The sequence below is a fragment of the Ranitomeya imitator genome, chromosome 6 (assembly GCF_032444005.1).
Source record: "Ranitomeya imitator isolate aRanImi1 chromosome 6, aRanImi1.pri, whole genome shotgun sequence".
In the NCBI taxonomy this organism is placed as follows: domain Eukaryota; kingdom Metazoa; phylum Chordata; class Amphibia; order Anura; family Dendrobatidae; genus Ranitomeya; species Ranitomeya imitator.
In genome coordinates, this window is record NC_091287.1 from 92,587,740 (window position 1) to 92,604,323 (window position 16,584).

A 16,584-nucleotide genomic window follows, 5' to 3' on the forward strand; every position below is an offset into this window, starting at 1 on the left:
CATCCCAGGTCCTTCACGCAATGCATCCCTGGGAACGGAAGCCGCCGCGTGCAGCGCTGAGAGGCAGAGGACTCCGGGAGCCATCAGATAGTAAGTATATCACTATTTTTTATTTTAGGTCTTATATATATATTTTTTTTTAACAGAAATATGGTTCCCAAGGGCCTGGAGGAGAGTCTCCTCTCCTCCAGACCCTGGGTACCACCGCACATGAAGTGCTCACTTTACGCATGGTGGCCATATCCACATGCGTAAAGTGAGCGTTTCAATGCATTCCTGTGTGTGCGGAATCCCATTGAATTTAATGGGCTGTGTTGTGCATGCGTTATCGCCGCTATTTTTGTGGTGAAAAAACGTGAAAGGCATACAATCCGCAACGTGTGCACATAGCCTTAGAGGGATCCTGTAGACTGATTAGTGCTGCCCAAGTCTTCTGTACTGACCTACAGAGTTACATGCAATCTGTCGAAATGTGTAAAATCTTTCTGTTCATGTCTTACCTGTTATCCAGAATGGTGTCCGCTGGCAAGTGTATGTTATATTAGGTAGTAATATGATTTTGATGGCATCTCGCTTTATAGGAGCTTGAAATCAATCTGGAAAGACTGTCAGCGAGGGCAGCGAGTGATCAGGCATTACCAGGCTCCAGCTCTCAGGGATTGCAGTTCTTTAATCCATATTGTGAAGAACATCGAGAGGTTCCTATAATCCCCATCCAGCCTCCTGTACTGCAGTTTGGAAATCCATATGCAACACAGGCAACCCGAGGTGAGAGGTGGTTATTGTCATGGAATATACTTGTATTACTATACACTATAATATTATAGTCTGAGTCGTCAAGCAAAGCGACTATTAATAACCTCACTGACATAGAAACAGTATGTGGCTGCTATAGACCTGGAATGGGGAAGAAATCAGTGTTCTTCTTCTTCTTTTTTTTTTTCTTGCTTTTTTTTTTCTCCATCTTGTTTGGCTGACTTATTACATGTGCACCTTTTTTTTTCTATGAACTTTGTAAGTTGAAATTTTATTCTGTTCGTGAAAGAACAGATGTCTGAAAATACACGGGGCAGTCAGGTGTAAAACTTGGTGTTTTCAGAGTAGTGGTAAATGCCTGTCTTAAAATACTGGTCTCTCAGCAAGTTTGCATAACCGAAAATCACTGTCTACATCGGAAATAGAAGTCAATCAAAGCTTTACTGTCATTTTCTTAAAGGGCTTGTCCATTGCCTGGACAACTCCTTCATATATGAAGTAGTCCACCTTGTAAGATAGAGACACATACTCTCCTTTCTCACCGGCACCATTCCAGCAATGCCCGGGGGCTTGTGTGACGTTGTTATGCTGTGTGAGCCCCGTAGCCAATCAGCAGCTGTTATTGGACTTCGGCGCTCTTACTTTCCTCAGATGATTGTTGAACAAACGTTAGAAGTCAGAGTGCAGCAGTCGATAGCGGCTGCTGGTGGGTACAGCTCTCACATGGCATAACTATATTATGTCAGCCCCTAACAAGGGCGCCGACTTCGCTGTAACGGTGACTGTGCAGTAGGGGAGTAACTAGTGTTTTTTATTTTGCAAAGGGGGGGGGGGGGGGGGGGGCCTTTAAACTACTATGTAAAAAATGCTTGACCGGATGAATTTCATTTTTGTATACATTGGCCTGATTTGATATGAATCTGCTTACTTTACCTTGTTCAGTTGGTAACTGAATCGCTTATCTGTAATTTATTAGATGGCGCAGATGGAGCTCTCAATCCTGACGAAGTGCAGGGTCCTCCAGCAAGGCCACCATCTTGGAGCCTTATTGACAAAGTGGTCTGCAGTCAACCTGCTAGGAATCTTAGCCGGCCAGATGGTCTGGAAGACCCTGATGATAACAATCAGGTTGGTATAAAATTTATATGCTTTTTTAAATTTATTCTTGTATGTCTTTGTGATGATTTTGGTCTTTACATTGAGCTAGACCAGGGAAATGCATAAAGTTTTGGTATCACTTATCACTCCTCATTAGAAGGAGCTGGAGACACTTGGTATATATCTCCAGAAGTTTCTCATCCCTGGGTCATTTGCTCTGCATATCTCACCAGGCCATGGTATTGGGGCTGAAGGACATGAGCTTTGTGGCTGTCCCTAGGCGTCAGGCTTATATTTCCTGTGTCTTGAAGGTCCTTCACTTAAAGTACCGTCACACATAACGATATCGTTGCTTTTTGTGACGTAGCAACGATATCGTTAACGAAAATGTTATGCGTGACAGCGACCAACGATCAGGCCCCTGCTGGGAGATCGTTGGTCGCTGGGGAATGATCAGGACTTTATTTCGTCGCTGGATCACCCGCTGTCATCGCTGAATCGGCATGTGTGACGCCGATTCAGTGATGTCTTCACTGGTAACCAGGGTAAACATTGGGTTACTAAGCGCAGGGCCACGCTTAGTAACCCAATGTTTACCCTGGTTACCATTGTAAAAGTAAAAAAAAAAACACTACATACTTACATTCCTGTCACGTTCCTCAGCGTCAGCTTCCCTGCGTCCCCCAGTGTCAGCGCCAGCCAGCTGTAAAGCAAAGCACAGCGGTGACGTCACCGCTCTGCTTTCCGGCCAGCGCTTAGGCTAGGTTCAGATTGCGTTAATGGGACCGCGCTAACGAACAGCGTTGCATGGCGAAATTAATGCTGTGCAACGCATCCGTTAGCGCGCCCATTGGCAACAATGGGAACGTGCATCGCTAGCGCGTGCCATTTTCGGCACGCGCTAGCGATGTGCCGTGTTTTGTGACGCGCCTCGGACGCTGCTTGCAGCGTCCGCGGCGCGCCCGAGGTCTGTTCCCTGCTCTCGCAGATCGGGGATCTGCGAGAGCGGGGACGTTAAACGCGACCCCGAAAAAGACATTGCGTTAGCACAATCCGCTAGCGCTTAGCGCTAAACGGATTGCCCTAACGCAATCTGAACCTAGCCTTACACAGTGCAGGGAAGCTGACGCTGGGGGATGCGACGGGAATGTAAGTATGTAGTGTTTTTTTTTTTTTACTTTTACAATGGTAACCAGGGTAAACATCGGGTTACTAAGCGCGGCCCTGCACTTAGTAACCCGATGTTTACCCTGGTTACCAGGGGACTTCGGCATCGTTGGTCGCTGGAGAGCTGTCTGTGTGACAGCTCCCCAGCGACCACACAACGACTTACCAACGATCACGGCCAGGTCGTATCGCTGGTCGTGATCGTTGGTAAATCGTATAGTGTAACGGTACCTTTAGGCTCAAGTATGATTTGAAAGGTTCTCCCAACATTATCCTACATTATAGGCACACAGGGAATCCATGGTTAATAGGTTCCCATTGTTTAATACTGTTGTCTGGGATAGAGTAGACTACTCTTCATACTGCAGAGAAAAAAACTGATATACACCTGGCTGACGGATGTGGTATCACTCTTCTGGCTTTGTCATGTGATTGGAGTCCGCTAGATCCTCTTGGCGTATATGCCAGCGTGATGTGCACCGAGCGTTAGCGTTTCTATTCCCTCATTAGGAATGTGGTTGATGTCTGTGACTTTTGGGTAATATCCTAATTTGGATTAGTCTCCTGCATCTTTGACATTTTTTACCGATTCCTGTGACTCGTTGAGGCCTATGACAATTATATTAGTGCAATAATCTCTCATGTGGCAGAGAGACAACTGATAATGGCGGTGCCCTCGCTCCGCAGGACATGCTACATCAGGATCTCTTTTTGATTCCCTAAATGAAATTGAAATGTCAGTGTGTTTCAGATTTGCTCTTCTACTTATACTGAAGGCCTCTTTGATCTTGGCGAAATACATCAGATGAGGAATCCGCACATGCCGAATACTTTGCTCTTTGCAGTGCAGTGATACCATGACGTGTTCCTCATTTAGTCTAGTTTGCTGCGTTTAATTGCTATTAACCTTTGCAGAAACTGATAAGTGCTTAGACAGATCTGATAATAGCCTTGGCATTCAGCAGCCATAGTGGAGGAAAGAATAGCAGCTTCCTCCGGCCTTCAGGTTCTGGGTGTCTTTGATTGAAGATAATTAGGGAGCCTGTCCTAATTCCCTCACTGCCAGTGTTAAGGTCCAGACTGCTTGCCCGTAGATGTCACCCACCTTCACCTCCCATTCTGCATACTGTCTCCAACCCTTCCCACTGGAGACATTGGGCTTGACAAGAGACTTTTTTTTTCCTTCTAGTCAGCCGAAGAACTTTAATTAACACCGCTGTCTTCCTGACCTATGTGTTGCCTTCTTGCATGTTAAATAGTAATGTGTGCGCATATAATAATATAAACAAATTATTATGGATTGCAAAATATATGTGCAGTAATAAATTACATAAACTCTTGAAGGGTTAATCCTGTCTATACGATAAGTGATCATTTGCTGATTGATCGGTTGGCATCCCGGCGGTCAGACACCTATCTCAAGAACCCTGTCTAAATTTAGTGATGGCAGGACTAAGCGAAATTAGCTTTTTCTGGAATCTTCTGTGGGACCGCAAAAATTGTAAAAAAAAAAAAAATCCAAGCGCTGTACTCTTGCAGAAAGCATTGAGTAGATGTGTGCATGTCCTGCCGCTGCTCCATTCAGAAGGGCTCTGCTGAGCTCTGTTCTCCGGATCTCTCTTCTCAATGGGCTGAAAACACATATGGATGGGTGATCACTTTTAAAGGGAATCTGTCACCAGGTTTTTGCCAGCTAATTAAAGAGCAGCACAATGTAGAGACTGAGACCTTGATATCAGTGATGTCACTTACTGGGCTACTTGCTGTAGTTTTGATAAAATCACTATTTTATCAGCTGATTATCATTAGAGGACTAGTAAACCTGCTGCCAGGTAGTCCACCATAATCATGAGCTCTGTATAACCTCACCCCACCATTGATTAGCAGCTTTCTGCCTATGCACAGTGTACACAGAAAGTTGTAAATCAGAGGTGTGGCTGAGGTTATTCAGGGCTCAGCATTCAGAGAACTGTAGATCTGCAGCAGGTAACAGATTACATGAAAATTACAGCAATTGTGTAAGTAAGTGACACATCGCTGGAATCAGTGTCCCTGACGCTACATTATGCTGCACTCGGGTGGGGTAGCAAAACCTTTGTTATAGATTCACTTTAATAATTTGTTTTCCCAAAGACTTTATTGGGGTTTTTATTTTAACCGGGAGGAGGGGAGGGGGGGGATATGAGCAATGGGAAATGGGGAATAATGCTTTAAAGAGGACTGGACACCAGGTCAAGTGTTCAATTTTTGCTCTTATTCCCGCTGCTTTTTTTTTTCCCAGACAACATATAAAATCTGAGTCGCATTCACATGGTGACAGGCTGATAACATTGTACATGATCAGTACCTAGAAAACCACGTAGGATGCCACAATTGTGTAAGGAGGGTCTCTGTTCCCCTCAGTATTTATGAGGATCTGCCCCATCCATGATTGAATGACGTGAATGTTGTATGGTCGCCATTTTCAATGGGTGTCCTTTCTTCTAACCCTCAGTTGGGGTGAGACTTGTGGAGCTGAGGTGATTTACGCAATATGAAGGCTTTAAATGGGTCGTCTGCAAGTCCTTAGTGTAGGTTGTTAATTAGTGATGAGCGAACATGCGCGGATAACATGTTATCAGAGTGCAATTCCCGTGTGTGTTGCGACTGTCTACTTCCGCAAAATACGCTGCTGCAGGGACTCAAACACAGTATCCGAGCACATTCACTCATCACTATTGTTAATGTTTCAATACTAGAAGGCTTGGCCTCGGGGTGCCCAGCACAACACACACACACGTAGCACAACACGAAATGGCCACCATAAAGCCCGGAGCACGGGCATATCATTAACTACAAACTGAAAATAAAGATTAAACAAAAACCACAAGACGGATTTCATCAACCCAGGTATCATGTTAATCAGTATAACTGCACTGACCTGATACTGTGTGTGGTTTACTGTGCACAATCCTGCTGACAGGTTCCCTTTATCCCTCCTACTATTTATTTTAATTATATTGTTTGCAAAAATGGCTCCCAAAGTATCCTTTCCTGCTGAAATAATATTTAACTGTGCTATAAAGCAGCCTAATAAAAAAAACATGGAGATTGTATGTGGGGAGCAGGCACAGAGGTGAACTCCTGCAATGTGGGACGAGTAAAACGATCTATTACTCTGTTGTTATTGACCCTTTAGATTCCTTGTATTAGTGTTTTCTGTGAATGTTAGTCGCTCTTGGCATCCTGTGAAGGAGCCCTTCAGGCATGTGGCACTGTTTCCTGTGATGGGCACGATACTAATGAATGCACCGTGGATATATTTGTGTTGTTAGTGCTCGTGAAACAAAAGCGCGGCTGACAGAGCTGATGATGTGATGTAGCCTCCGCCTGACAGGGCAATTTCAGTGATGCGCCTGAGTGCAGGGAGACGCCGGTGACTTGCATGGCTGCCTAGATCTCCATGTACACATCACTCAGCTCCATGACTCCTTGTCAGCTCCTATCCTGGAGGTGTTGGAAGTGATCGCCTCTTATTTATACACAAATTACAAGGAGATGTGATAGAAGATTATTTAGCAGTTTGCTTCTCTTAATACAAGTCCCAGAGGGATGCCACCGAGGTACAATGTCTCCTGACACAGATTGATTTGCTCTGCCTTGTATTCTGCATTCTTCACATTTCTGGCCCATGTAGCCCTGTCCCTAGCCGATGACAGGCAACTATTACAATCATTTGCTTTGGTATTTTTTATTTGCTGGTTTTATGGAGCCACAAAATTCCACCCATGGCTGAAAGACGTTGGAATGACAGCCGAAGCTCCTGAGATTATCTCTGACTTTCCCATGCTTTCTAAGGACGGACTTGCAGCAAAGATATCAACATTTTTTTACTACAGAATGAAACTGGACCATGTCCAATGTTTGTACTGGATAACTGGCAAGCACTGAGACACCAGTTTAATAGTAGATGTCGAGTGTGTGTGTGAGTATGTATGTATGTATGTATGTATGTGTGTGTGTGTGTGTGTGTGTATGTATATGTGTGTGTGTGTGTATATGTGTGTGTGTGTGTATATATATATATATATATATATATATATATATATATATATATATATATATATATATATATATATATATATGTGTATGTATATGTGTATATATATATATATATGTGTATGTATATGTGTATATATATATATATATATATGTATGTATATGTATATGTGTGTATATATATATATATATATATATATATATATGTATATATATATATATATATATATATATATACACACACACACATATACACACACACACACGGGAAGATAAGTATTTCATACACTGCCAAGTTTGCAAGTTTTCCCACCTACAAAGAATAGAGGGGTCTGTAATTTTTATCATGGGTACACTTTAACTGTGAGAGACAGAATGTTAAAAAAAAAAAAAAAAAAAAAAATCCGGAATATCACATTGTATGATTTATAAATCATTAAATTGCATTTTATTGTATGAAATAAGTATTTGATCACCTACCAACCAGCAAGAATTCTGGCTCTCACAGACCTGTTAGTTTTTGTTCAAGAAACCCTCCTACTCTGCACTCATTGACTGTATTAATTGCACTTGTTTGAACTTGTTACCTGTATAAAAGACACCTGTACACACAGTCAATCACACTCTAACATCTCCACCATGGCCAAGACCAAACAGCTGTCTAAGAACACCACAGACAAAATAGTAGCCCTGCATCAGGCTGGGATGGACTACAGGACAATAGGCAAGCAGCTTAGAGAGAAGGCAACCACTTTGTAGATTGTGAGCACTCGCGGGCAGGGTCCTCTCTCCTCCTGTACCAGTCGTGACTTGTATTGTTTAGGATTATTGTACTTGGGTTTTTGTTATGTATACCCCTCCTCGCATGTAAAGTGCCATGGAATAAATGGTGCTATAATATAATAAGTGATGGCACAATTATTAGAAAATGGAAGAAACACAAGATGACTGTCTCTGTTCCGCAGTCTGGGGCTCCCTGCAAATTCTCGCCTTGTGGGGTAAGGATGATTCTGAGAAAGTTCAGGAATCAGCCCAGAACTGCATGAGAGGACCTGGTCAATGACCTGAAGAGAGCTGGAACCATAGTCTCAAGTATTACCGTTAGTAACACACTACACCGTCATGGATTAAAATCCTGCAAGGTCCACATTCTCATGCTAGCAGATGTCCAGGCCATTTGGAGTTCCCCAGTGACCATCTGGATGATCCAGAGGAGGCATGGGAGAAGGTCATGTGGTCAGATGAGACCAAAACACAACTTTTTCGTATCAACGCCACTCGTTGTGTTTGGAGGGAGAAGGATGAATACAACCCCAGGAATACCGTCCCAACCATGAATCATGGTGGGGGAACATCATGCTTTGGGTGTGCTTTTCTGCAAAGGGGAGAGGACGTACTGCAACTTATTGAAGAGAGGCTGGATGGGAGTCATGTATTGCTAGATTTTGGCCAACAACCTCCTTCCCTCAGTAAGCTTACGTTCACATTTGCGTTGTTGGGCGCAGCATCGGTGACGCAACCCACAACGCATATACACAACGCAGCGTTTTGGGATGCATGCGTTGTCATAAGATAGTAAAGATCAGGAAATTCGGCGCAGGGAAAACGCTACAAGTAGCGTCGTCTGCGCCCTGTCTTGTGCGTCAAAATGATGCATGCGTCGTAAAACGCATACCGGTGCATGTCCATGCGCCCCCCATGTTAAAGATAGGGGCGCATGCACCCAACAACGCAAATGTGAACGTAGCCTAAGAGCATTGAAGATGGGTCGTGGCTGGGTCTTCCTGCATTGAAAATGACCTGAAACACAGTACTAAGGCAACTAAGGCATGGCTCCGTAAGAAGCATTTCAAGGTCCTGGAGTGGTCTAGCCAGTCTCCAGACCTGAATCCAATAGAAACATTTTGGAGGGAGCTAAAACTCAATTTTGCTCAGCAACAGCCCCAAAACCTGAAAGATCTTGATGGAGGAGTGGACCAAAATCCCTGCTGCAATGTGTGCAAACTTGGTCAAGAACTACAGGAAATGTCTGACCTGTAATTGCAAACAAAGGTTTCTGTACCAAAGATTTAGGTTTGGTTTTCCTAATATACATACACATCGTATTTTGTGGATTATAAAACACATCGGTTTATAAGACACATCCCAAATTTTGGGTGCGGAAAATAGGGGAAAAAAATGTAATAAAAAGATGGTGTGTTATAATCCGCTTTTACAGTAGTTGGCCTGGGGAAGGCGGTGATGGAGCAGAGTCCTGGTGGCAGGGTTGGTGCTTTAGGAAGCTGGCGTAGTTAGGAGATGCTGCTGGCCTCAGGTTGGTAGGAGCAGCAGCAGCGACCTTGGGACCCCGCTCCACCACAATCGGTAAGCTCCACCACAGCAACAATTCGGATTATAAGACGCACCCACATCTTCTGTGGGGGTGTAGCCTTGCACAAATCCATCAGTTTCCACATTCCACACAGGCTCAGTGATGAGATCAAGACTGTTGAGGCCTTATCATCACTTCCAGGACTCCTAGTTCTTATTTACATTGTATGTGGTTACTGTCCTACTACAGAATATATTAGGACTAGAGCCAAACATACATCTTCTTGATGGTATTGCATGATGGATAAGTATCTGCCTATGTTTCTCAGCATTGAGGACCCCATTAATCCAGCCCTAATCCCCAACTCTATTTGCACATCCCTCCACAGTTTTGTGCAGACACTCCTTATTGTACCGCTCTCCATCCCTTCGAACATACTATCTTCAGTTACATCCAAATATTTCAAATTTAGGCTACCGTACTTAGTCCATGGCACCTGGTGCCATTTTCTACTCCTCAGTTCCTATGTTTCTGTGCATAGATAAGTCACATGGCCGGACTGCTCAGAACAGTAGATGGGTGTAGCTAAGTCCCATTCATAGTTTGCTGCCAATGTTCAGCTGATGGAACCGACCTTCTGTTTTTGAAGGAAAATCATGTGTTCCACCTTTCTCGTGCTCTTCAAGCTCTTCTGTAGAACCACCATCTTAAACCTCACTTTGAATCCCTTGCCTGGAGATACCTTGTTAATGCAGTATAGTAATCGTATTCCCTGTTGCTGTCCTTTCTCTTGCTATGGTTATGACCTGTGACATGAAACTGTCCTTTACATCCTCACGTTTTTGTGGAGTTTGGCTGTTCCTCACCCAGTTTTGATGCCCCCTAGATAGCTGTTTCTGTTAGTCTTGCACCCTACATATGAAATTAATGATCATTATGACTTGCTTGGTGTAATTGGTTTTGATTTGGTATCATTGTTCTGTTTTTAAGACAAAGGGAGGTGACACCAAATGTTACTTTGATTTAGATTGCTCTTCTGTTCATTCACTTTGCATTTTCTTAATAAAAACAAACCATTAACGTTTCTATTTTTGAAGCCGCCTTTGCAGAATTTGTTACACCTGCCACACACAATCTCTGCCCTAAGTCTAGCGTCCTCTTCTATTCTTATAGTGCGCCTTTTTCCCCTCACTTGCTTATGTTGTACTTTATATTTTATACTAAGTGTGCAACCTATTATATATTTTCCGTGACAGATTTGTTCAGCATCTAATCCCAGAAGATCCTATTAACTTGTATAGAGTATGGCAGGTTTGTTAGTTGTTTTTATAGGCAGAACAAGGCTATGTTCACATCTGCATTGGAGACTTACGAGCTTGTGTTGCCGATTCCCTCATTTGTCTCAAAATAGTGCAGCGTACCATGCTGTTTTTCCTGGTAAACCCTACTACAGTCAGGGATTCTTCTATCTGTCATGTTACAGCCATCCGCTGTCTGAATTTAATTTTTCTGTTGCATGAAGGGGCAAAATTCCGAACGCCTTTGGGAACCGCTGCACTGAAAGATAATGGTGAACTTGCGTTCTTAACCCTGCTGTTGTCTTCGGTCAAAAACGACCGACCCTGAACTTCAATATTCTTTAAAATATTCAAGATGCGGCTCTGAAACCCGTGGCCAACCGACCCATCCTCATTTAAGTCAATCAACCACAAGTTTCAGAACCGCATCTTGAACACCCCCAAAAATATCAAAGTTCAAAATAGGTCTCCCCAGACCGAAAACAACAGCAGGGTTCATTTAACTCTAGTTTTTCAGTGTGAACAGGCTGTTATGAATGTGCAAAATGCTCGATCATTGGTGCATCGTCTTGTGTAAAACGACTCGCTGCCAAGAAAGATGATAGCCCATGAGCACCAGGCAATCTATTACCGCACACATACTTTACTACGGTCTGCCTGCGTAAACGGCCTATTAAAGTATTGGTGGTTGCTTAGTGCTGCTGGCCAGTCTGTGTAAATGGACCCACAGCTGGCAAAAGAGAGCCAGAACAATAATGCCAGTGTGGTACCACCAACATATCTCATAGCTGTATCTTTTAACCTTGAGGGTACGTCCACTTGAAGACAGACATGCAGCGCATTTGCCGCAGTAAAAAAAAATTCCACAGCAATTTTCTGTTGCAATATCTGTACTGCACTGCATATATCCGTGGTTTCCAATGTGCACATATAATGCCATCTTCACCCTTTGAATTGCAACAAGTGAAACCTGCGATAAAGTGCAGCATGAAATGACAAATGCTAGATTTCAATTCTGCAGAGCCAAGCAATTTGTGCTCCAGATTTGAATGAGATTTCCTAAAATCTGATCCACAATGGTGGTACTATAATATATAGCAGATTTTTATATCTGGACAGAAAATTCTCTGCAAATACTTACCGTGTGGGTGGATCCAGAAAGCGGTGTCCTGTAAGGCCGATCCTTTTCCAAATGCTATTTTGGGGTAGATGGACATCATCGAGAGGGTCCTTTTTCTGAACACATAACAAGTGGGCTCTATTTTCAGGCAACTTCTTTAATTTTGGCACGTTACTTGCTAAGTTGTATAATGCACTCAACTTTAATTGTTATATTTTGCGTTGCAGGATAATGACAATGAGCCTCTTCAACGGAACCAAGATCCGCCAAGCTTTCCTGGACAAGACCGGTCTGGATTTTGCTTTGATCCAAGGTATTTTCAAATGTTTTACATAAGAGTCTATAAGTATGTTTATGGAATGTGAAAGAGTATTTATATCCAGGACCCAATAGCTACAAGGCAACACCATTTGGCAACGGAACCATGTGGCTAACATAAATGAGAGCTAAATATTAAAGGCCCACTGCATAAAGAGACAACAATCTGGTTGTCCCTGTAATGAGTCCCCCTCCAAACCACGTTACCTTTATCTTCCTCCTTTATTTTTTATTTTTTTTTAGCTTTCCTTCAGCACCCTATAGACATTCTTATGGCCTGTGCCTCTAAACTACATTTACGAAGCAGGATTGTGCTTTGCAGAGCTGTACCTGTCATTTACTGCCACAAGTATTTTCCTTTCAAATTTGAAAACGTTTAGACATATGTCATTTTCTACATTATAAAAATTACAATAAGGAAAATAGACCAATGCAAAAGTTTGGGCCCCTTGGAGATTTGTGTGCTCAGATAACTTTGACCAAGGTTTCAGACCTTAACCTGTCAGATTCCTCTAGCCTTGTGCAAAAAACAGCAGCCATGGGTTCTTCTAAGCAGCTGGCTAGCACTCTGAAAATGGTGGAGGCGCACAAAGCAGGAGAAGGCTATAAGAAGGTATAAAGTGTTTTCAAGTTTCCCTTTCCGGGAACAGTGGAGGTCAAGATAAGGTAATTGAAGACCAAGCAAAATTTCAGTGAGGGCTGCTTGTAGGATTGTTAGAGCGGCAAATCAGAACCCTCGCATAACTGCAAAAAACCTTCAGAAAGATTTAGCAGACTCTGGAATTGTGGTACTTTGTTCTACTGTTAAGAGACACTTGCACAAATATGGCCTTCATGGAAAAGTCAATAGGAGAAAACCTCTCTGGCATCCTCCCCATAAAATTCAGTGTCAGAAGTATGCAAAAGAACATCTAAACAAGCCTGATGCATTTTGGAAACAAGTCCTGTGCACCAATGAGTTTAAAATAGAACTCTGTGGCCACAATAATCAAAGGTATGTGTGGAGAAAAAAGGGCACATAATTTCATCTCGCCAACCATTAAGCATGGTGGTAGCTAAATTATGCTTTGCGGTTGTGTTGCAGCCAATGGCATGTGGCACATTTCATGGGTAGAGGGAGGAATGAATTCAAAGACATTTCAACAAATTCTTGATGCAAATATGACACCATCAGTAAAAAAGGTGAAGGTGAAAAGAGGACGGCTTCTACAAATGGATAATGATCCTAAACACGTCAAAATCCACAATAGACTACCTCAAGAGGTGCAAGCTGAAGTTTTTACAATGGCCCTCACAGTCCCCTGATCTGAACATCATTGAAAATCTGTGGCTAGACCTCAAAATAGCAGTTCATGCAAGACGACCCAGGAACCTCACAGAACTGGAAGAATTATCCAAGGAAGAATGGATGAAAACCCCCTCAAACAAGAATTTGGACTCTTGGCTGGCTACAAAAAAGTGTTTACAAGCTGTGATTGTTTCAAAAGTTGGTGTTACTAGGCACTAACCATGCAGAGAGCCCAAAGTTTTGCATTGCACCATTTTCATTTTCCTTTGTCATTTTTAAAATGTAAAAGATAAAAATGTTTGTTTTACATGCCTAAAATGCAAAAGGAAATGTTTAATATTTAATTTCAGGCCTTTTAGCTGTCCTTTCATCTTCAACTTGCTTAACTGTTTGCAAAAAGTAATTTTGACCAGGGGTTCCTAAACTTTTACATGCCACTGTATATATTCATTAGTTCTAATGTAATCTAACATTCTGTAACACCCAATCCCACCCCTTTGTCCAAAGTCACTAGTTGCTTAGCTTGTTTTTTCTCTGTGGAGCCTGTATTCTGCTTCTGTGGCTCCTCCACTCGCTTCTTATACTACTCCCACCACCACCACCATCCCCCAGTCGCTTACGACTTGGGGTATGTGCACGTTAATTATTTGCTATGTTTTTCTCCATTTTTTTTCCCCACACCGTTTTGTCACAAAAACTGAAGCAATTCTGACTAGCAGCAAAGTGAATAAGATTGTTAAAGTCTCATTCACACGCTGCTTATTTTTGCAGATTTGAAGCAGTATATATCTAGAACTATCTGGATGAGTATAAACTGTACACCATTTGATGGTGCCGTATCTATGAAGTCTGTCCCTACACTCACAAGCTGTACTACAGAACAAATGTATGACTCTGAAATCCTGCCGACATATAATCGTTGTGCAAAGTGGTAATATCCATTTGGATGGTGTTTTTTTTTTTTTTTCAGATACACACTACAGAAGAAATGTCCACTGTGCACCATGGTATTTCCACCCAACTACAATCAGAGCCAATTTGAGGAGCATGTGGATAGTCACTGGAAAGTGTGCCCAATGTGCAATGAGCAGTTGCCCCTGGAGTTCGACCAGCAGGCATTCGAGCGACATGTGCAGAGCCATTTTGATGGGAATGTCCTGAATTTCGAGAACTAAGTCAGTTCGGCTTTGTGGTGTAGTAGCTGTGAGGAGTTCACCTTAAAAACTAGAAGAAGCCGCTTACTGCAACAGATCTGACATATGCACTGCAATGTAACTAGCGCTGAAATAAACAGTTTACCCCCTGTGATGTCACTTTCTGGTAGAGGGGTTTCACCTCTGTATGTATCAGACCTCTGAGAGACTGCATTCTGGTATTTTAGCTGTTTAATGTACGAAAGGCTCCTGGTGGTCGGTCACTGCATGTCTTCTACTATTTGATTTTGTGCTATGTAATTTAGTAGTTCTGGAGTTTGCTTGACATGACTTATGTACTTATCTGGTCACACGACCCATGTAATATTGGTTAACATCCCTAAAGCCTAGCTGCACCGAGGTAACTGCAGGCACATTCAATTAATATGGCAAACATGTATGTTCTGATTTATCCTCTTCTTGCTTGTCCTAGTAGGACACTCCTGTATTTGTGACCACTATTTGAGTACAGGTAGTTGCGTATACAAAATTAACGGTGTCCCCGTGGCTAATACAGAATAATATGACTGCTCTTTTTTCTAGCACACAGCCACCCAAGAAGATTGCACAGCTTCATAATATTGCATGCAAGACTCCCATGTGTAGGCCACATCATTGTGGACTCACTGGGAAGCTTCCCCCTTTACCTACATGAGCATACTATCAAAATGGCTACACTTTAACGCCCTCATGCACAAAGTCATCTCAACCCACTGTCTGTGTATGGAGGCCTCCTGACTCCTCTGATACAAGAGGTAAGGAGAGAGAAGGGTCAGGCACTTTGAAAGTCAATGCTTGAAACTTTGCTTTCAGGGTATCCAGCTTTTGCCAGATGTGTCTAGCGGCGGCTTTCTCCACTTTCCACATGAACACTCATAACAGCCAAGTGGTCATGTATGTGAGCGAGTCGAGAGAGAGCTCCATATGTTTGGCCAACAGCTATCTCCTGTGTATGGCCACCATTAGTATATGTAGTTTGTGACAGGTTCACTTTCACCGCTGACTAGATAGTGGCCAGGTCACACTTCGGTGCACTACATGCTCATTATGAGGGGCACTTTAAAGAAATCACTGCAAAAAAAAAAGGTTGTGTTGCTCACAACCGATTGGCTTTTAGCTTTCATGTACCAAGAGGACATTGTGAAATAAAAGTAGGTCTCTGACCTGGCAACGATCACGTGTACTCCATTTTATAAACGTCTTCTGTAAATGTGAAAATAATCCCGATTACTAGATTGATTGCATTTGTTGCACACAATATGCTATTATACATTATTGGTCATAGGATGTCTGTCATCTATACGCCTTCTAATGTATATAGTCTCTAAAAGCACCTCATTAAAGTGCACGTATAAATGCTGAATCCTCACAATTGTATTTTTGTTTTTCCTCATTAAAAAGAATAAATTATCAAAGTTGTAAGTTGTTCTGACCTATTTTCTCTAATCTGATTCTAAATAAACTAAAATCTAATCCTTCAATAAGATTATATTGTCATTCTTGTGTCTTTCCATAAATCTGAAGACCTTTTTTTTCCTTATGCATTGTGTGAAAATCTGCAAGAAAAGAGAAAAAAAAAACCACTTCGTGCCTTGTTATAGGGGCCTTCAAGTTACTTGGGGAGAATGCATTGCCATGACATACAGGGTGCCAACACATCTTATCTTGTCTTATGTTCCTGATGGGGAGGGAAAATGCAGACAATACGAACAAAGCAGAAAGTAAAAGTTCTAGTAAAGTAGTGTCATACTTTTTTTTTTTTGCGTAAGTACTCTACCCCTCCCTCTCGGCTTTTTACTTATTTTGTTACATTACAACCCGTGTTTAAATATTTTTGTAATCCGATTTGCGTGCGATGCATCAGCACTTAATACGCGAAGTTGGTGACGTGAGAAAAAAATAGGCATAAAATCAATTTATGTGATCAAACAACTAAAAATTGGCATGTGCATACAGTACAGACAAAGTTTGGACACCTCATTTAAAGATTTTTCTGT

At 42.4% G+C, this 16,584-nt stretch overlaps 1 protein-coding gene across 1 annotated transcript in view; it reads left to right on the forward strand.

Annotated features, from left to right (window-relative positions):
• Positions 1 to 16,071, forward strand: part of TAX1BP1 (Tax1 binding protein 1) — a 152,095-nt gene extending 136,024 nt beyond the window's left edge. The window contains exons 15-18 of the mRNA XM_069729916.1: positions 582 to 768; positions 1,733 to 1,884; positions 12,016 to 12,101; positions 14,365 to 16,071. Of these exons, the coding sequence (XP_069586017.1) occupies positions 582 to 768; positions 1,733 to 1,884; positions 12,016 to 12,101; positions 14,365 to 14,569 (630 nt within the window). The 3' untranslated portion in view covers positions 14,570 to 16,071. The remainder of the gene's footprint in view (positions 1 to 581; positions 769 to 1,732; positions 1,885 to 12,015; positions 12,102 to 14,364) is intronic.
• Positions 16,072 to 16,584: the final 513 nt, after the last annotated feature.